Source organism: Bison bison, unplaced genomic scaffold (assembly GCF_000754665.1).
Source record: "Bison bison bison isolate TAMUID 2011002044 unplaced genomic scaffold, Bison_UMD1.0 scf7180017863415, whole genome shotgun sequence".
In the NCBI taxonomy this organism is placed as follows: Eukaryota; Metazoa; Chordata; class Mammalia; order Artiodactyla; family Bovidae; genus Bison; species Bison bison.
This window is the reverse complement of record NW_011493987.1, coordinates 355,159-376,112: the sequence shown is the minus strand read 5'-3', so window position 1 is coordinate 376,112 and position 20,954 is coordinate 355,159. Positions and strand designations below refer to the sequence as shown.

General features: G+C 48.7%; 2 protein-coding genes across 2 annotated transcripts in view; both read left to right on the top strand.

The window, feature by feature from the left end:
* Window positions 1-9,069, top strand: part of SLC44A4 (solute carrier family 44, member 4) — a 13,490-nt gene extending 4,421 nt beyond the window's left edge. Inside the window, exons 7-21 of the mRNA XM_010833342.1 lie at window positions 70-130; window positions 1,520-1,604; window positions 1,688-1,771; window positions 2,053-2,288; window positions 2,377-2,476; window positions 2,938-3,030; window positions 3,286-3,388; window positions 6,665-6,915; window positions 7,001-7,095; window positions 7,207-7,310; window positions 7,422-7,495; window positions 7,713-7,783; window positions 7,888-7,982; window positions 8,108-8,192; window positions 8,837-9,069. Coding sequence (XP_010831644.1) covers window positions 70-130; window positions 1,520-1,604; window positions 1,688-1,771; window positions 2,053-2,288; window positions 2,377-2,476; window positions 2,938-3,030; window positions 3,286-3,388; window positions 6,665-6,915; window positions 7,001-7,095; window positions 7,207-7,310; window positions 7,422-7,495; window positions 7,713-7,783; window positions 7,888-7,982; window positions 8,108-8,192; window positions 8,837-8,958 — 1,659 coding nt within the window. The 3' untranslated portion in view covers window positions 8,959-9,069. The remainder of the gene's footprint in view (window positions 1-69; window positions 131-1,519; window positions 1,605-1,687; window positions 1,772-2,052; window positions 2,289-2,376; window positions 2,477-2,937; window positions 3,031-3,285; window positions 3,389-6,664; window positions 6,916-7,000; window positions 7,096-7,206; window positions 7,311-7,421; window positions 7,496-7,712; window positions 7,784-7,887; window positions 7,983-8,107; window positions 8,193-8,836) is intronic.
* A 236-nt stretch (window positions 9,070-9,305) lies between these two features.
* Window positions 9,306-13,342, top strand: NEU1 (sialidase 1 (lysosomal sialidase)). The gene is made up of 6 exons (XM_010833341.1): window positions 9,306-9,640; window positions 10,071-10,263; window positions 10,962-11,224; window positions 11,912-12,094; window positions 12,272-12,494; window positions 12,608-13,342. The coding sequence occupies exons 1-6, from the start codon at window positions 9,482-9,484 to the stop codon at window positions 12,832-12,834; spliced, it is 1,248 nt and encodes a 415-aa protein (XP_010831643.1). The 5' UTR covers window positions 9,306-9,481; the 3' UTR covers window positions 12,835-13,342.
* The last annotated feature ends 7,612 nt before the right edge of the window (window positions 13,343-20,954 follow it).

The following is a 20,954-nucleotide window of genomic DNA, read 5'->3' as shown; positions in this document are numbered from 1 at the left end:
AAGGGGATGACTCCTTCCTTCATCCTACTCTGTGTCTGTGTGTCTGTCTGTCTCCCCACCCCCCTCCAGCAAGTACTCCATAGCCTACAACAGGAGCTCTGCCCCAGTTTCCTCCTGCCTTCCACTCCAGGTGAGAAGCTACATTCCTCTCTCAGACAACATCCAGTCCTAGGTTTTTGAGGAAACCAGGCTCAGAGAGTCAAGTCACACAGCTACTCTGTAACAAAATAGGAACAGGCATCAGTTCTTTGCTTTTTTTCCTCTGCTGATCATCCTGGAGTCAGAGCACCAGTGCTTATTATGCACCTGCTGCATGCCAGGCTCCAGGGACAGATGAAGTGAAGATGAAAACTGCTTCCTAGGTGCTGAGATCAAAGGTGTTCACAAAGCAATTGCATGAGATTCCCACGAGAACATACATGGGTGAATGTGCACACGTGCATTTATATGCAGGCACAGGAACAGACTGGAAGGATGTTCACCCACATGTTAAAGGGACTGTGTCTGGTGATAGGATCATGGTTGATTTTTTTTTTTCCCAATAGTGAATGTTATTTTTAACAGGAAAAAAAAAGAAAATTGAGGAGAATTCCCTGGTTGCCCAATGGTTAGGGCTCTGTGTTTCCACTGGAGGGGCCACTGGTTGGCTCCCTGGCCAGGGAGCTAAGATCCTGCAAACCTCATGGAAAGTATAGGAAAAAAAATTTTTTTAAACTATAGCATGAGAAAGGATATCCAACTCTCAATGTGTGCAATAGGAAGTATTTCCAAATGAGTGCTCCAGAATCAGATAGATCTGGCTTTAAGTTCTAGCACTTGTGTGTGTGTGGTCTTAGGTAAATGGCTCAGCCTCTCTGAACCTTGTTTTCTTATCTTTAGAATGTAAATGCCAAAGCAAGCATGACAAAGCTGTTGTGAGGGTGGTGATAAATGGCTTTGTAGGCACATAATAGGTGCCAGGGGAGAGGGGTAGGGGCGGGGTGAGAAGGCTTCCTGGAGGAGGGGAGATGAAGATGGAGCTGAATGGGGCATAATGGATGGAATTTCTAGAGGAGGGAGAGCGAAGGTACAGAGGGGAGGGGAAAGGGGCTGGGCTCAGACGATGGAGACTCAGCCTGAACGTCAAGCGTGGGCACTCTCCAGGGTAGGGCGTCTAGCAGTGACCTTGAGCCTGCAATGCCAGGTCCCGGCCGTGCCGTGTCTCCCAGGCACTCTAGCAGAGGTTGAATTGAAGGGTGGCAGAGGTGGGCATGGAGGTGCTGCAAGAGGCAGGAGGGTCTAACCCAGGCAGTGGCAGGGCATGGAGGAAGGGGCATGAAGAGACCGTGAAGGCAGCCAGACTGGGCTCCTTGGGGCAGGAGCTCCCTTTCTGCTGTGGAGTCAAGAACTGCCCTCTGCAGGGTGCAGAGCCCTTCTCTACCCTGTCCTAGCAGCAGTTCGGGGGTGGAGGTCTGGGGGCGGCCAGAGACTTTGAAGTCAGCTCTGTGGGACCCCCCCCACCCCGGTTCTCTCCCTCCAGCTCTGGGGCGCTGTTTCCCATGGACCAATAGTACGGTGCCTGAGCTCCCAGGGATCTCCAACACATCCATCTCCCAGAGCATCAGGTGGGCAATCCCTTGCCCTTCCACCTCTGTCCCACCCCCCTTTCCCACTCAGAGCCCCATCTGACTCTGTCTCTCTCCAATAGTGGTCTTCTCGACAGCCTCAATGCCCGTGACATCAGTGTCAAGATCTTTGAAGATTTTGCCCAGTCCTGGTATTGGATTCTTATGTGAGTCACCAGGTTCCTCTGCCCTCTCGTCCTTCTTCTCTCCCCACTGTGCCTCTCTGTCCCCTAGACCACCATCTGAAACAGGATCTTTGGGCAGGGGAGGAGGAGCCAGAGGTCTGAATGGATCCCAAATCCAACAGGATTTATAAGAAAAAGGGGGTGGAGGTAAAGTGGTTCTGATGGAGACATTAGGGGTTTGAGGAAAGACATCTGTGGGCCTTTGCACAGGGAAAGATACAAGCAATGTGGGGTGACCCTCACTTATGTTTCCCTGTCCACAGTGCACTAGGCCTGGCTTTGGTTCTGAGCCTGCTGTTTATCCTGCTTCTACGGCTGGTGGCCGGGCCCCTGGTGTTTGTGCTGATCATAGGGGTGCTGGGTGTGCTGGCATATGGCATCTACCACTGCTGGGAAGAATACCGCGTGCTGCGGGACAAGGGTGCCTCCATCTCCCAGCTGGGCTTCACCACCAACCTCAGTGCCTACAGAAACGTTCAGGAGACCTGGCTAGCCGCCTGTGAGTGCCCTGCCTACCGTGAACCACTGGCTGCCCAAAAGCTGCCCTGGCCCTGACCCAGGCCCCTCTGTCCCCTGTCTGCCCTCAGTGATCATACTGGCTGTGCTCGAAGGCGTCCTGCTGCTGATGCTCATCTTCCTGCGGCAGCGGATTTGCATCGCCATCGCCCTCCTGAAGGAGGCCAGCAGGTCAGGCCTGCCTGGGAAGGAGAAAGGGCAGAGGGCAAAGGGGCGGGCCTGAAAAGGGAGCGCTGGAAAGGTGGCAGGGCAGTGGAGGAAAGGGGATAGCATAACATGGTGATTAACAAGTGAAAAGTGAAAGTGAAGTCTCTCAGTCATGTCTGACTTAGCGACCCCATGGACTGCAGCCCACCAGGCTCCTCCGTCCATGGGATTTTCCAGGCAAGAGTACTGGAGTGGGGTACCATTGCCTTCTCCATCTGTGACTCTAGTTTCCTCTAAAGTTCTCTTGAGGCTGATTTATTCAATTCAGTTCTTCCAGTGAACACCTACCGTGTGCCCAGTCTTAGGGGTATGGGGCAGGCCCCAGAGAGGGCAGAGGTGTGGCCTGTGCCGGGGTCAACCCCAAGAGAGGGTGGTGGGGGTCATGGGGTAGCCTCACTGATGGACTGCTCTCATCTCCCTTGCAGGGCTGTAGGATACATAATGTCCACCATGTTCTACCCGCTGGTCACCTTCGCCCTCCTGCTTGTCTGCATTGCCTACTGGGCTATAATCGCTCTGTATCCTTTGCCCACGTGGCTCACCCCTCCTGAAGCCCTTGGGGGTGGGGGGCAGGGCAATACTAGTGCCATCGGAAGAAGGCACCCCTTCTGCCCAGCAGACACAGCCCTGCTGTGAAAGAGCAGGCACAGGCTGAATTTCAGCCCCTCTGTGCAGTGAGCAAGCTGCTCAAATGCCTGGGAAGGGGTGGCTGAGGAGGGGAGGGGAATCTGTGGAGGTCCCCCATCACCCTGCTTTCTTTGACTCCCCTCTGGATTCCTGGCCACATCGGGGCAACCCCAGTACGTGTTCTGGGCGCCCAACAGCAGTTTGCCCGGCTGTGAGAAAGTGCCCATGAATACATCATGCGACCCCATGGTGAGGATCTGGGGGTGTCGTGGAGGGCGTCAAGAGGGCTGAGGGGACCTTGAAGGTCAAGTGGTCCAAATCCCTCATTGTGCAGAGGAGACAGGACCAGAGGGGGCAAGGGGCTCACCCAGGGTCACACAGCAGGCCCCTAGCAGACTCCGGATCTCCCACGGAGCACCTCCCCCTGCCCCTTGTGCTGGAAGAGGAGGCATGCTGTGCCGCCAGGCCCTGGGGCAGGAAGATCCCAGCATCGCCTTCCCTCCTCAGGACGCTTCTCTGCCCAGAGGAACATTGACCATTTCATCCTTTCTGTCTCACTTCACTTACCTGTAAAATGGAGATAATCTTAATATCTGTGCTTCAGGGTAGCCGAGAAAGGACACTGGGTACATGAAAATGCCTAGTATAATGGCTGGCACCTGATAAGAGCTGGTGTCTGTAGGTGGGTTTTGTTTAGGTTATTTTAGTCTTCCTCAGAACACACTGTTCTAGGCAACAGGCAGGTGGGTTCCCTGGGTGCCCGGGAGAGAAACTACTTCCCCAAACTCTCCTCTGTGAGCTTCCCAGGGAGTTGGGGCTGGACTGCTGGGCATTTAGTGTCAAAGCTTTCATGTGGCCACTGCATCAGAGCTGGGACCATGGGCTGTGCCCACAGGCATTGTTTAGTTGCTCAGTTGTGTCCCACTCTTTGCGACCCCATGGACTGTAGCCCACCAGGCTGTTCTATCCATGGAATTTCCCAGGTAAGAATACTGGAGTGGGTTGCCATTTCCTTCTCCAGGGGATCTTCCCAACCCAGGGATGGAACTTGTGTCTACTGCATTGGCAAGCAGATTCTTTACCCCTGAGCCACCAGGGAAGCCTGCCCACAGACATTTGCCGCACATTGAAAAAGGAGAGGGAGACCACTTAAGGAGGATCCAGGCACTGCTTATACAAAGCCCCAGATGAAGCAGTTGTTGCTTTCAACTTGCTTAGGACCTAGCGGGGGCAACAGACACAAACCCACAATTACATAAAAAGTGGAAAGTAGTTTCCCTCTTGTTATAAAATTTCAAACATACAATCAGTTTCAACAGTTATCAAGACTTTTGTCACATTTTATGGAAAAACATTTGGGTTTGGTTTTTTTTTTGGCTGCATCACGTGGCATGTGGGATCTTAGTTCCCTGACAAGGGATAGAACCCAAGCCCTTGCAGTGAAAGGATGGAGCCTTAACCACTGGACTGCCAGGAAAGTCCCGTGGAAAGAGAAATTTGTTTGATTTTTTTAAGTGTAATGTACAATATTATATAAGTTACAAGTGTATAGCATAATGACTCACAGTTTTTAAAAGGCACACCCATTTTACAGTTATTATGAAACACTGGCTATATTCCCCATGCTGTAAATATATCCTTGTAGCTTATTTTATACCAAGTAGTTATATTGCCCCATCCAGCTCCCCTCTCCCCACTGGTAACCACTAATTTGTCCTCTATGAGTCTGCATCTTTTTTGTTATATTCACTAGTTGGTTGTATTTTTTAGATTCCACATATAAGTGATATCATACAGTATTTGTCCTTCTCTGACTATTTCACTTAGCATAACATCCTCCAAGTCATCCATGTTGCTGCAAATGTTCCTGTTTATGGCAGGGTAGTAGTTCATTGTATATATTGATATATACCATATCTTTGTCCATTCATCTGTTGATGGACATTTAGGTTGCTTCCACACCTTGGCAAATGAAAATAATGCTGTTATGAACATTGGGAGAGCATGGATCTTTTCCAATTAGTGGGTTGTTTGTTTTTTGTTTTTTTTTGAGGGGTAGTATATATCCAGAAGTGAAATTCCTGGGTCATAATGGTAGTTCTATTTTTAGCTTTTTGAGAAACTTCCCACAGTGACTGAACCAATTTACATTCCCATCAACAGTGTACAAGGGTTTCCTTTTCTCCATATCCTTGCCAACATCTGTTGTATTCTTTTTGATGACAGCCATTGCAACAGGTATGACGTGATATCTCATTGTGGTTTTGATTTGTAGTTCCCTGACGATTAGCAATGTCGAGTATCTTTTCATGTGCCTGGTGCCCATCCACATTTCTTTGGAAAAATGTCTGTTCAGTTCTTCTGCCCATTTTTAAATCAGGTGTGTGTGTTTGCTTTTCTTTTTTATGTTGAGTTGTATGAGCTGTTTTTATATGTTGGCTATTAATCCCTTATTGATCATGTCATTTGCAAATATTTCCTCCCATTCAGTAGGTGTTTTTTTTTTTTTTTTTTTTTTCTTTGGCGCCCCCTACTCGTCCGCGCGGGGACAGTGCAGGCGCGGGGGTCCCCAGGGCCGCAGGGCCGCGGCGCGTCCGGCGCACGGGGACTGTTGGGTCAGAAAGTGCATTTTTCAACAGTTTCCTTTAATGTGCAGTTTAGTAGGTCCCACTTTAGGACCTTTGCTTTAGGAGACAAGTCTGTGTTTTTTACTTTTTATTAGAGACATTTGCAGATACACACAAACATGGAGAATCCCCATACTCAGATTCCATAACCTTCAGCTTTCTGTTCTTTTTCTGTCTCCCCACCCATTCCCCAACCCCCTGCAATTTTTTTTTTTTTTCCTGGAGCTTTAAGAGGCAAATTCTGAACACTGTGCCATTTCATCAATAAATATATCAGGATGGATCTCAACAGATAAGGACTTTTAAAAAGCATAACCATTACACCATTATCACACCAAGCAAAATGAACAATTCCTTAGTATCATCTGGTACCCAGTCTGTTCAACTTTGCTAGACAGTGTTTTGGTTGAAGTTGCAGAGGCTGCTTTGGAAGAGGACAGCTGATGGAGTCCAAGGGAGAGCTAGGCACTGGTAACACTGCTTCCATACCATTAAGGCTTGGTTACAACAACAGGGCTTCTCAGGTGGCGCAGTGGTAAAGAAGCTGCCTGCCAACACACAAGATACAAGGGACAAGCATTCAATCTCTGGGTCAGGAAGATTCCCTGGAGTAGGAAAAGGCAATCCACTCCAGTATTTGTGCCTGGGAAATCCCAGGGACAGAGGAGCCTGGTGGGCTACAGTCCATGAGGTCACAGAGCCACACACAACTGAGCCGCAACAGCAGCACAGCCTGGGAGCTCTTGTGCTATTGCAGAGACTGGAGACTGAAGGAAGCAAATTATGCTCACACAATAGGCAAGCTGAACCCTGTCTGAACCCAGAGATAAATCTCCTGGAAGGAACGGGCTTCCCCAGCTCTGGGAAGGCTGTTTCCATCCTCTGCTGTTCTCCACAGGAGCAAGTGAACTCCTCTTGTCCCGGGCTGATGTGCGTCTTCCAGGGCTACCAGTCCACAGGCCTGGCACAGCGTTCTCTCTTCAACTTGCAAATCTATGCAGTTCTGGGGCTATTCTGGACCATCAACTGGGTACTGGCCCTGGGCCAGTGTGTCCTGGCTGGGGCCTTTGCTTCCTTTTACTGGGCCTTCCACAAGCCCCGGGACATCCCTACCTTTCCCCTGGGCTCTGCTTTCCTGCGCACACTCCGGTAAGTCCAGGGCAGAGGAATGGGAATTGTGAACCTAGGAAGCCCAGGGGTCCTGGGGCTGCCTCTGACCACCAATTCCCTGCAGTTACCACACGGGATCACTAGCCTTTGGAGCCCTCATCCTGACCCTGGTGCAGATAGCTCGGGTCATCCTGGAATACATTGACCACAAATTGAGAGGTGAGCAGAGGCTGGGGGTTGGCCGAGACTGGCCTAATCAGCTGTATCCCTGATGGGGCAGGAGCGCCTATCAGGGGCCAGTGACCAAACATGAGCCTTTCTTACCCCCAGGAGCCCAGAACCCATTGACTCGCTGTATCCTGTGCTGCTTCAAGTGCTGCCTCTGGTGTTTGGAAAAGTTCATCAAGTTCCTGAACCGCAATGCATACATCATGGTGAGTGCACTATATGAGCAACCCCTTGCTCTGGGCACTCCTGACCCTGACCTCCCGCCCTGGCCCAGGTGAGCTCACCACAGCTAACTCTGAAACTGCCACCTCACCCAGATTGCCATCTACGGGAAGAACTTCTGTGTCTCAGCCAAAAACGCCTTCATGCTGCTCATGCGGAACATTGTCAGGTCAGGCTGACACCACCCCCCCCCCCCACCCCTGTCATCTCCCATCCACAAGTGTGCTGTGCTCAGAAGGGCCTTGAGCTTGGTTTAATCTCTGCTACCTCCATCTTGAAATGTGAACAGCTTTCATTTTGCATCTATCACAGCAAATTATGCAGCTAGTTCTATTCCCAGCCCAGGCAGGCCTCTTATCCCCAACCTATTCCAACACCTTATACAGGGTGGTCGTCCTGGACAAAGTCACAGACCTGCTACTGTTCTTTGGGAAGCTGCTGGTGGTTGGAGGTGTCGGTAAGGACCAGGGAAGGGAGTTACAGGGACAGAGGACAGGGGTGCTGGACAGTTTAAGAGGTGTCCTCAGAGGAGTGATAGTGACGTCCAGATTTCTCCCATAGGGGTCCTGTCCTTCTTTTTCTTCACGGGTCGCATCCCTAGTCTGGGTAAAACCTTTGAGAATCCTCAACTCAACTATTACTGGCTGCCCATCATGGTGAGTGACACGTTCCCACCCCCACCCCCACTCCATACCTTCTCATCCTCCCACCCCTCCACCCCGCGGCCACTTCATTCTCCAACTCTCCAAAGGAACACTATCGGGAGCCTTGTGTCTTCCAGGTCTCCATCCTAGGGGCCTACCTCATCGCCAGCGGCTTCTTCAGTGTTTTTGGAATGTGTGTGGACACTCTCTTCCTCTGTTTCTGTGAGTGACAAGACAGCCCCTCCACCTCCACTCCTCAGCTTAAAAGATCGTTCAGGCTCTTTAGGAGATGTGGTGCTTCTAGAAACAGCGACTTTGTGAGTTATAGGAGCCAGAGCCTCTTCTAACATCCTCAGGGCAGGTGTTTGGGAAGAATGGAGGGAATGAGCTCCCAGGTTCCTGGGCTCTCTCAAGAAGGGGCATTCTAGGGCAGAGGCCTCTGATTCGCTCCCAGGTTCCTGGGCTCTCCCAAGAAGGGGCATTCTAGGGCAGAGGCCTCTGGTATCTTCCCGAGAAAAACTAGGGGAGAAATTAGCCCCAGGAGACTTCCCAGCAGGTGGCTGTAGTGAGTGGGGAGTTCCTTACCATACTGTAGGCGTTTATTCAGAGTTTCCTGTGTAGCAGGCTCTCTGTCAAGCAACTGACATATATTTTTTCCGTTAACCCTTATCACGCTATGAAATATAGTATCGTTCACCCTACTTTGCAGATGAGGACACGATTACATAGGTTACAAAAACTGCGCCCCAAACCAGCCGGTGGTGGTGCAGTCTGGAAACCAGGCAGCTGTCTCTTAGTCCCTCATTTTCCCGGGTAGTGGGGTTGGTTCCCAAAGGTTCGCTCTTACGGTCTCTGTCGCGCCTTAGTGGAAGACTTGGAGCGGAATGATGGCTCAGCAGACCGGCCCTACTACATGTCCAAGAGCCTTCTGAAGATTCTTGGCAAGAAGAACAAGGGGACCCCGGGAGACAAGAAGAGGAAGAAGTGAGAGATGCATCCCTGATCCTGGACTGTCTCCTGCCTGTACAGCCTCCCCGCCTTCCAGATCACGCTTTTGTAGTAAAAAGATTTTATTAAAAAATTGCTATTTTGTTTTCTCAAAAATTCTCGGACTTTTATTTCATCCATGATTACATGCAGCCTTTTTAACCTCGCCGGCTCTTTAAAGTAGGTCCCGCCCCCATGACGTAACCTAGATCCCTTGACCAATCAAAAGGTTTCTGCTGAGTAATGCCAGCCCCCTTCTTCACCCCATCCAATACGATTTCCTCCCGGGTCACGCGCCCCGGGGCTTCAAAGATGGCCAATTGGAAGAAGTGGCTCTGAAGCGCAGAAGGTCACGTGCAGAGTCCTGTGAGGACCAGTTAGAGTCGCGGAAGCGCGGCTAGGCGGCTGGGTGTGGGCCGGGTTTGGGGTATACATCTGAGCGTTTAAAGGGCCGGGGTTAGTTGATCGATTCCAACCCGCGTCCGAGTCCTGGGGGCCAGGGTCGTGACCGCCGCGAGGGAGAGATGACTGAAGAGGGACCCGGTATAGTGTCCTTGGGCAAACTCAGGAGACCGCGAATGCTGCGATTATGGGGAATCTGTAGGGTTCAGATATTTTCCGCGATCTTCATGCTAATGTCTCCTGCAGGAGTCGGGGCCGGAGCAAAGGATGACTTCAGTCTGGTGGGTCCCCATTCGCATAGCTCCGTCCCCGACCCACGCGGGCTATCTGTGCCCGGTTGTCCCCGTCGGGACGGGGCTGCTGATCGCTTTCTCCTCCAAGGAACCCTGCGACCCCGTTTCCTCCTTTCCTAGTCCCTTTCCCTCTCTGGGTCTTTGTCCTCTTTCCCTCTGAGTCTCCTCTTTCAGGCTTCTTCCCCATTTGAGGTCTCCCTGTCCCTGAGGGCTCATTCTCCCCTCGTAGCCCCTTCCTAGCTCTGAGCCACCAGTTTCACTCTAAACTCTCCTCGGGTTCCCCTTAGTTCTGGGACCCCAGCTCGCACACCGGATCCCCATCACTCAGCCTCTCCCAGAGAAATCTGACTCCAAGCCTCTCTTCATTCACTCTAAAACCCAAAGTCACCTTTGTTCTGTTGACCCTTCCTCTTCCTAGGTTCATCCACTTGTGACCATGGAACAACTTCTGTGGGTGAGTGGGAAGCAAATCGGCTCCGTGGACACTTTCCGAATCCCGCTCATTACCACCACTCCTCGGGGCACTCTCCTTGCCTTTGCTGAGGCCAGAAAAATGTCGACATCGGATAAAGGAGCTAAATTCATAGCTCTGCGGAGGTCTATGGACCAGGGTATAAAGATGACTGGGTCACGAGAGGTTGGATGGGTGGGGAGCTTGACCTGCCTTTAGGGGCCTAGGGCTGCTGGATCCCTGAGAAGTAGAGAGAACCTAAAGGAGGGAAGGTGTCAGGGCAGTGATCTGAAAACTAGTATCACCAAGGAGTTGAGCATACATTCAAACATTTATTGAACACTTACTATATACTTGGCATTGTTCTAGGTTCTGTGAATACAGTTATGAACAAAACAGAGCAAAAATCCTTGCCTTCATGGGATAGGGAATGGGGAGACAGACAATATACATAATAAATAACTAAATGTATTTTTTGTGTTAAGAGGTAATAAATACAGTGGAAAAAAAACAAAATAGGGCAAGAGATAAGGAGAGTGCTAGAGTCTGACTGCAATATTAAGTACATGATCTTTTAGCAGACTCGGAGGAGGTGAGTGAGCCTTGAGAAAGAGCATGCTAAGCAGTGTAACAGCTTAGAGGCCCCAAGGAGGGAGGGAAATATTCAATGAATGAGGAGTTTGTGTGGCTGGATGGAGTGAACAAAGGTAGGTCAGAGAGGTAAGGAAGGGCAGGTCTTGTAGGCCTCGGGGCCATCATAAAGCCTTGGGTCCCTAGCCAGGAGGTGAAAATGGCAGGGAGTGGTGGAAAGAGCACCTTCAAAGTGCTTACCCTGGGTCTCTTGCTTTTTTTCTTTAGGCAGCACATGGTCTCCGACAGCTTTCATTGTGGATGATGGGGAGACCCCAGATGGGCTGAACTTGGGGGCAGTGGTGAGCGACACGACGACAGGCGTGGTCTTCCTTTTCTACTCCCTCTGTGCTCATAAGGCTGGCTGCCAGGTGGCCTCTACCATGCTGGTGTGGAGTAAGGATGATGGTGTTTCCTGGAGCTCGCCGCGGAACCTCTCCCTGGATATAGGCACCGAGATGTTTGCCCCAGGACCGGGCTCTGGCATTCAGGTCTCTGTCCTGAGATGGGTGGAAGGAGCTGCCTTGTAGAGAGTCTGCCCCATAACGGACTCCTTTGCAAAGACAAGATCCTGTGAAGTCAGATTTTTCTGTCTTAGATGGGATTCCGTGGAAGAAAGGGACATCCTGGGAAGAACGTTCTACCCAGGGAAGGTGGAATTTTGCCAGTGGCATTCCATCTGGGGGTTGTCCACAGGGCTGCCCCAAACCATGTAACAATCCATGAACCCTGGCATGCTGCAGTCCACAGACTCACAGAGAGTCGGACATGACTAAACAACTGAACTGAATCCATGTACAGATTAGAAAAAAATTAGAAAACCCCATGCAGATTAGGGAAAAAAACTCCTTCATTTGGGCAGACACAAGCCTGTGCCATGGGCCACAGCTTGGTGCATGAACACAGGTTGGGTTTAAGCTCCCATCTGATGCCTGTGGCTAGGCCTCCTTGTCCTTTGCACAGCCTGTCCAGAGTATACCCTGTATGCCCCCAAGGAGTTTATTCTGCCAAAAAGCTAAATTCAGTCAGTGGGTGTTTGCAAGGCTTGCAGGACCCACAGCAAGGACAGAACGGAAGGGGACTGGGTGTATCCTCAAACTTAGGTGAGGGGTCCCCCTTCCCTGCCTCTGAGCCTCCTCAGTATCTCTGTCTGCAGCATCCCGATCCTTTCCCCACAGAAACAGCGGGAGCCTCGGAAGGGCCGACTTATCGTGTGTGGCCACGGAACGCTGGAGCGGGATGGGGTTTTCTGCCTGCTCAGCGATGATCACGGCGTCTCCTGGCGCTACGGAGGTGGGGTCAGCGGCATCCCCTACGGCCAGCCCAAGCGGGAAAACGACTTCAACCCCGATGAGTGCCAGGTGAGGATTCCACCTGTTCCCCACCCGCCCGACCTGCTCTGCCCTCCAGAGGTCCATTTTACTCAGACCCCGGGTCTGGCTGCCCAGCTCTGTGCCAGCCAGCCTTGCTCCCTCAGGGATGGGGCCCTGGGCCCTGCCCCTGCCCTGGGTCTTCCTGAAGCCCTCTCCTCCACTCAGCCCTACGAGCTCCCCGATGGCTCAGTCGTCATCAACGCGCGGAACCAAAACAACTACCACTGCCATTGCCGCATCATCCTCCGCAGCTACGACGCCTGTGACACCCTGAGGCCTCGGGATGTGACCTTTGACACGGAGCTCGTGGACCCTGTGGTAGCTGCAGGGGCTGTAGCCACCAGCTCTGGCATTGTCTTCTTCTCCAACCCAGCCCATCCAGAGTTCCGTGAGTATATGCCAGGTGGTGTGGGGTGGGCAGGGGAGCCCCTGTGACCGAAAGAAGGCCGCCTTGTCCAGGAGGGAAGCCCTTCATCTCCCTGACTCTGCTGCTGTTCCCAGGAGTAAACCTGACCCTGCGCTGGAGCTTCAGCAATGGTACCTCCTGGAGGAAGGAGACAGTCCAGCTGTGGCCGGGGCCCAGTGGCTACTCATCGCTGACCACCCTGGAGGGCAATGTGGGTGGGAAGGATGAGGCCCCACAGCTCTACGTCCTGTATGAGAAAGGTCGGAACCAGTACATGGAGAGCATCTCTCTGGTCAAAGTCAGCGTCTATGGAACACTGTGAACTGTGCACCTGCCATGGGGGCAGAGGGCCCTGAACTGAGCCTCAGGACCGTGGGTCTGCAGAGGGTCTGCTGGAGGAGCCTAGAGGACAGTTCTACCTTCCTTTCGACTCTAGCCTTTTGCAAAATCAACTTCTCTTTGACAGGGAGATCATTCCTTTAAGGCTAAAAACCTGGCTTCTCCCACCCAGGAGGAGCTGCCCGCACCTGGGAGCGCTTCCCTTCCACATTGTGCACCCCCTGCCCTTTCTGCCCTCCTGGGACTATGACTGGTCCTTTTCTTGGGCAGGGCTAGGTGGGCCTGTAGCATTAAATAAATGTGAACTCAGGGAACTGGGGAAGACTTACCTCTTTGGGGTAAAATACTGGTTTTGGAGAGGGTTGATGAAAGCGCTAGGAGGGCAGGACATTTGGCTTCAAGAGAGGATGAGGGGCACCATGCACTTTGATTATTTATGAATCAAAATGTTTGTAACTTAACATTTTAATGAAGGAGAATGAATATTTGCAGTGTCTCTCTGTTTCTGTCATTGCGCGTCTTCGTATCTGTTTTCCCCGTGCACACGTGTGGGATGGGGCGTGAACTTGGGTAAGGAAGCTAGTGTGCTTATTGACTGTGAAAATCTGTGACTCTGGCAAGGCAAATCCTCCTTTTTGACTTCATACTCTTTCCTATCACAGAAGAAGTTCGCTCTTCACAGGTGTAATGAGGAGCAGGAGGAGGAACCTCGTAAGATAATTAAAAACCAGCTGCATTGTAATTCTAAGGTGGGATGAGAAGCTGTCCTCCATGAAGCAGGGAGAAGGTGTGTAAAATGCAGGTGAGAAGCTTCTCCCAGGCCAGCCTGGCAGAGACATAACCACTGTGGCAATTACATGTGAAAATAGCATTTCGTCCTAGAGCAGATGCTGTGAAAAGAGCCTGCAGCTGAGTGGGACAGCCACAGCTTTCCTCTGTATGGAAAGAAAATGCAATGCCTGGATAAGATGGTAGAAATGTTCAGGACTTTTTTTTTTTTTGGCTGTGCTGGGTCGTCGTGGCTGTGTGGGCTTTTCTTTAGTTGCGGTGAGTGGAACTTACTCTTCCTAGTGGTGCTCAGGCTTCTCATTGTGGTGGCTTCTCTTGTGGAGGACAGGCTCTAGGCACTCGGGCTTCAGTAGTTGCGGCTCTCTGGCTCTAGAGTTCAGGCTCCGTAGTTATGGCATACCGCTTGGTTGCTCCTCAGCATGTGGAATCTTCCTGGACCAGGGATCAGACCTGTGTACCCTGCATTGTCAGGTGGGATCTTATCCACTGCACCATCAGGAAAGTCCTCAAGACATTCTTTATGTCTTTATCATAAAGAGATGAGGGCCGCATTCATTTGCAGTTAGAGATATCTTTTACTTTCAACTGCATTTATAAGAAAATGTTAGAATAATTTATTCTATCTGACAGAAGAAGTAGAATATATCCTACTGGGTGTAAAGACAAGGTGTAATTTTGTTATGTTCTATCCAGAGTTTGTGGTCAACAATGTAATACTTGATTTTTCATTTTATAGACATTTTCAAAAATACAAAATTAGAGAAAATAGCTTAGTGAACCTCAAGTACCACAACATCCAGTTTCAGCAGTTAATCAAGATGTTACCACGTTGCATCATCTGATCCTTTTGTCTATTTTCTTTGTTGAAGTATTTTAAAACAAATCCCAGACCTCATGACATTTCACCCCTACATTCTTAAGTATGCATCTCATTCTTTTTTTTATTACATTTTATTACATAACCATAATGCTATTGCAGTGGCCACAGGACTGGAAAAGGTCAGTTTTCATTCCAATCCCAAAGAAAGGCAATGCCAAAGAATGTTCAAACTACCACACAATTGCACTCATTTCACACGCTAGTAAAGTAATGCTCAAAATTCTCCAAGCCAGGCTTCAACAGTACGTGAACTGTGAACTTCCAGATGTTCAAGCTGGATTTAGAAAAGGCAGAGAGGAACCAGAGATTAAATTGCCAACACCCGTTGGATCATCGAAAGAGCAAGAGAGTTCCAGAAAAACATCTGCTTCATTGACTACACCAAAGCCTTTGACTATGTGGATCACAACAAACTGGAAAATTCTTAAAGAGATGGGAATACCAGACCACCTGACCTGCCTCCTGAGAAATTTGTATGCAGGTCAAGAAGCAACAGTTAGAACTGGACATGGAACAACAGACTGGTTCCAAATAGGGAAAGGAGTACGTCAAGGTTGTATATTGCCACCCTGCTTATTTAACTTATATGCAGAGTACATCATTCGAAATGCCAGGCTGGATGAAGCACAAGGTGGAATCAAGATTGCCGGGAGAAATATAACCTCAGATACAAAAATGACCCCACCCTTATGGCAGAAAGCGAAGAAGAACTAAAGAGTTTTTTGATGAAAGTGAAAGAGGAGAGTGAAAAAGTTGGCTTAAAACTCAACATTCAGAAAACTAAGAGCATGGCATCCGGTCCCATCACTTCATGGCAAATAGATGGGGAAACAATGGAAACAGTGGCTGACTTTATTTTTCTGGGCTCCAAAATCACTGCAGATGGTGACTGCAGTCATGAAATTAAAAGTCACTTGCTCCTTGGAAGAAAAGCTATAACCAACCTAGACAGCATATTAAAAAGCAGAGACATTGCTTTGCCAACAAAGGTCCGTCTAGTCAAAGCTAGGGTTTTTCCAGTAGTCATGTATGGATGTGAGAGTTGGATTATGAAGAAAGCTGAGTGCTGAAGAGTTGATGCTTTTGAACTGTGGTGTTGGAGAAGACTCTTGAGAGTCTCTTGGACTGCAAGGAGATCAAACCAGTCAATCCTATAAGAAATCTGTCTGATGTGAAGAACTGACTCATTTGAAAAGACCCTGATGCTGGAAAAGACTGAAGGCAGGGGGACAACAGAGTATGAGATGGTTGGACGGCATCACCGACTCGATGGACATGAGTTTGAGCAAGCTGCGGAGTTGGTGATGGACAGGGAAGCCTGGTATGCTGCAGTCCATGGGGTCGCAAGGGGTCGGACATGACTGAGCGACTGAACTGAATGCTTTTGCACACCCAAAACATTCACAATAACTGTGATATACTCTAAAACCCAAGTTGGTTATTCAAATTTCCTCAGATGTCTTATTTTAGTTGATTTGTTCAAACCAGGATCTCAAGAAAATCTACTTGTTGCATTTGATATTTCTTAAATCTTTTTAATCTACAGTAGTTCACCTCTCCTCTCTTTTCTCTCTCTCTCTTTTATTTTTTTGGATACCATCTACACAGAAGGAGGTTCATTTTGTCCTGTAGAATGTCCTGTAGAATGGAGTGTCATTTAACTTTTTCCTCCATCCCCTGTGTTTCCACTTACCAAACCTGAAGGTTTAATTAGATTTGGATTCCTCCAGGTGAGGAGGAGCGTAGGACAAGATTCCTTCTCAGGTGCCGTGTGTTTCCTGTTGTGCTCCCTCAGGAAGCAAGTCCTGCTTGCTTGGCCCTCTCTTGAGTAAAGCTGAGGGTAAGTGGTGTGTTCAGATGGCCATTAACTCTGCTGTGTAAGGTTTCCCCATCAACCTTCTAACTGACAGTTACGTACACAGATGAGTTTTGCCTGAATCAGTTATTTCATGAGGGGTTATGAAATACTGGCTTTTGAATTATATTATTTTCTCTTCACTTATTAACTGGAATGCTTTAATGAAAAAGAAGTGTCCCTCATCAAGGTTGTTGGGTTACCCTGAAGCATGGTTCATATGGGAAAGGCAGGATAAATGCCTCCTTTCTCCCCTTTCGTTGCCAGTTCTCAAAGTAAACTGATGTGTTCATAGTACTTTACCTGGGCCGGTAAACCACGTTGTTACCACACAGGACATACATACAGAGGCGGAGTCTGCGGGCCTACGGGGGGGGACATGGGGATGTCGGAGAGAAGAAATATGAAGAGGAAAACACAGGCGGCCTGACTGTGGGCAGAGGATCCGCCCTGCTTTTCTGACACAGGTGGAGAAATAGATACTTATCAGAAATAACTGGACTTTCCTGGTGGTCCGGTGGCTAAGACTCCACTCTCCCAAAGCAGGAGGGCCGGGTTCAATCCTGGGTCAGAGAACTAGATCCCACATGACACCGAGTTCACATGCAGCAACGAAAGATCTCGAATGCTTCACCCAAGTAAATAAATATTTTTAAACTAAATGGTGGCGTAAGAACCTGTCTCTAAGTGCAGGGGACAAGAGACATGGGTTTCATCCCTAGGTTGGGAAGATCCCCTGCAGGAGGGCGTGGCAACCCACTCCAGAATTTCTGCCTGGAGAATCCCCATGGACAGAGGAGCCTGACAGACTGTAGTCCACCGGGTCACAAAGAGTCAGACACAACTGAAGCAACTTAGCACACCCACAAAAACTACATAGAAGGAAATGAAAAGATAAATAAACAGAAGGAAAAAGATAAATAAATGACCTCTGGGTAATTCGGTAAAAATACAACCACAAAGGTGGTGCCCATAGTGAATGACCCAACCCAATGTGTATCGAGAGAGGGGAGGTTGGAGGGAAGAGTGAAGATGTGCAATCACCTTTGTGCTTCAGTATCAAGCCCAGCTAACTTGGTGATGTTCCTATCAACCAATTTAAGGAATGTTGTTCAACCTTCACCAAGCTTGCTTTTGTTATTTTGGAATTCCTCAAGCCGTTCAAGTGCCCTCGCCATTGGAGGTAGAAGCCCGGTAGACAATAACTAACACGGGTTCACTGAGGATGTCGTGCCAACCCCAGTGGCAGTTCCTTGCTCATGGCTCTAAAAGGAGAGATCAAGGGGAGGCCAGTGTCTCAGGATGTCTGAGTCTCAATGAGGCATTTGATACGGTCATAAGGAACCAAAGGAAAATTTCCTGGACCTGTGTATACAAAAAAGAGGGGAAATTCATTTACCACCACTGGAGGATCCTTTTACACTTTAATACCAACCTCTTACATGATACTATAAATAGAGGAAAAGAATGAATCATTTCCCTTACCTTTGCAGGAACAAGTAATTCAGGTTAAAGTACCAGTTGATGAGAGATTATTTATTTTATAGGAGAATATAAAAATAAGTATAGAAAAAGTAACCAAATTGGAAAATCATCATTTTGCAAACTTGAATGACAGTTCCCATTTGAAAGGCGCCCTCCCTGAACCTAGACAGCATATTAAAAAGCAGAGACATTACTTGGCCAACAAAGGTCTGTCTAGTCAAAGCTAGGGTTTTTCCAATAGTCACGTGTGGATGTGAGAGTTGGGCTATAAAGAAAGCTGAGTGCCGAAGAATTGATGCTTTTGAACTGTGGTGTTGGAGAAGACTCTTGAGAGTCCCTTGGACTGCAAGGAGATCCAACCAGTCAATCCTAAAGGAAATCAGTCCTGAATATTCATTGGAAGGATTGATACTGAAGCTAAAGCTCCAATACTTTAGCTGCATGATGCAAAGAGCTGACTCATTGGCAAAGACCCTGATGCTGGGAAAGATTGAAGGCTGGAGGAGAAGGGGACAACAGAGGATGAGATGGCTGGATGGCATCACCAACTCAATGGACATGAGTTTGTGTGAACTGCGGGAGCTGGTGATGGACAGGGAAGCCTGGCAAACTGCAGTCCATGGGGTCACAGAGTCAGACACAACTGAGTGACTGAACTGAACTGAATTCCCTGAACCAGGAGAACAAAAAGCTGAGACCAAGAGAATTCTGTAGAAACAAAACTTGTTGGGAATTTCCGAGAGGCCCAGTGGTGAAGACTCAGTGCTTTCACTGCCATGACCTGGGTTAAGTTCCCAGTTAGGGAAGGAAGATTCTGCAACAAAAACAGAACTTGTTAAAATAATCCTTATCTTCCTTTAGCCTCCCCACGTAGTTTAGACACTTTCCCACAATTGCCTCTTTCATTCAACCTAACATATAAGCAAGTATGTTTTGCCATGTCTTTGGGATTTCATTTTTTTTATGAAGGCTTGTGTTATGTAAAACTTAAATATGTATACTTTTCTCCTGTTAATCTGTCTTTGTCAGGTTGATTTTTCAGAAGGAGCCTGGGACCCTAAGAAGGTCAAGGAAAACTTTCCCCTCCCCTACACAGGCAAAGATCATCAGTGGATGCCAAAATCATTAGGTTAAGTGTGATGGAGGTTGGATATTCATTCACATGGTGCTGAAACCAAGGGTAGTCAGCAGTTAGCCATTAATAAGTAATAATAGTAACCTGCCTTCACTGACCAAGCTCACTTTGTTTTTACAGAAACTTGCCTGTCCTCCAAACACCACATAGCCCAAACAATGTTTGCCCAAGTTGTTTTTTGAGACTTGGAGCTGGCTGTGTCTGGTTTGAGCTAGAGCCAGTTAAGACTCTCCATCTGGACGTGCACGAGTGTCTGCTGGATGACATTTTGACATCAGAGGGACAAAAGCTTCATTCTCAGAGCTTGCAGTCATTTTCTAAACACAGGTCCCAATAAGAGGCCTGTAGCTTAGTTGTTCCCATGCAGAATGTTGATCACAGCACTTCTTATCTCCAATTACCTTTCACCACACCTCAGCTTTATCCCATGAATATCCCAAGCCCCTTGTCTTTTGGGAATTAAATTTGAGGCTTGTCCTCTCATCCCTTGGTTGGCTGCTTTATGAATAAGCCCTCTGCTGCAAACCTAGCATTTGGCTTGCTGTGCATCAGGCAGACAAACATGGTTTGGTAACACTGCCAAAGAAATAAACCATCTTGCCACTCAAAAGGGCAAAAAGTACTTCTACAAGGAAGAGATCCTAGGGGTTGCTACTTTAACTGGGTGATCAAACTAAGGTCAAGAATAATGGAACAAGTAGACATTATGATCCCCCTGACACAAAGCCCTGTGAAGTACATAGAACTTTTTGGTAGACTGAAAAAAATGATTGCCTGAAAGATATTCCTGAAGGACAGGGAAGCCTGGTGTGCTGCAGTCCATGGGGTCACAAGGAGTCTGACACGACTGAATTGACTAAACAACAACAAAAGATATTCATGCCTTAATCCCTGGAACGTGTGGTTATCTTACATTGGGATAAAGAGGGTCTTTGCAGATGTGATTAAATCAAGGGTCTTGCAATGGGGAGATCTTCCTGGGTTGTCTGGGAGAGCTCTAAATGCAATCACACTTATCACTCTAAGAGGGAGGCCGAAGAAGACTCAGTACACACAAGTACAGAGCAGGAAGCAGTGTGACACAGAGGCAGAGACTGGAGTGATGTGGCTGTCACAGCGGTCCAAGTGCGAGTTGGAAAAGAATTTCCAGACACAGAGCATTTCAGAAGGGAGTGGGTTTATTATGAACAAAGAGCAGAGATAATGAGAGTGCTGAGAGCACAGCAGGCCGATCTCCTAACAGACCAGGGAGAGTCAATGGGATGCTGTTAAAACAGTGGGCCAGCTCAAGGGAGAGCCAACCCGTTTCATGAGTTAGTAGCCAATTTTTATAGTCTCCAGACAAAATTTCTGCTGGAAGAGTGGCATTAGGTAATGGGTTAGGGCATTGTAGAGTGACTACCAGGGTGGGCATTTTTGCTTAACTGGGGTCAGGAAGCTTGATGATGATGATCAGCAAGCTTTTGACAACAGTTACAAAGGGGCTCAGTCAGTTTCAGAGGTGACCTTGGTTCTGGGCTCTACTTCCATGGCCTTGGTGCAAGACCTCACGCTTGTGACCTTGGGATGAGACTCCACAGTGGCCACAAGTCAAGTTATGCCAGCAGCCACCAGAAGCTGGAGGAACAGATTTTTCCCTCATGTCTCTGGAGTGGGCCAGGCCTTGTGGACACCTTGATTTTTTTGTTTTGAACTTCTGGCTCCCAGAATTGTGAAGGACGACATATCTTTTTTTTTTAAACCATCAAGTTTGTAGTAATTTGTTATAGCACCGTAGGAAACTAATACCCGGTGTCATTCATGAAGTATTCTTGCCCAAACCATGTAATCAGAATCTAATTAGGCCTTTAAGGGAATTCCCTGGTGGTCCAGTGGTTCAATCCCTGGTTGGGGTACTATTAATAAGATCCCACAAAGCTGCTCAATGCAGCCAAAAAAAAAAAAAAGGAATGTATTTGG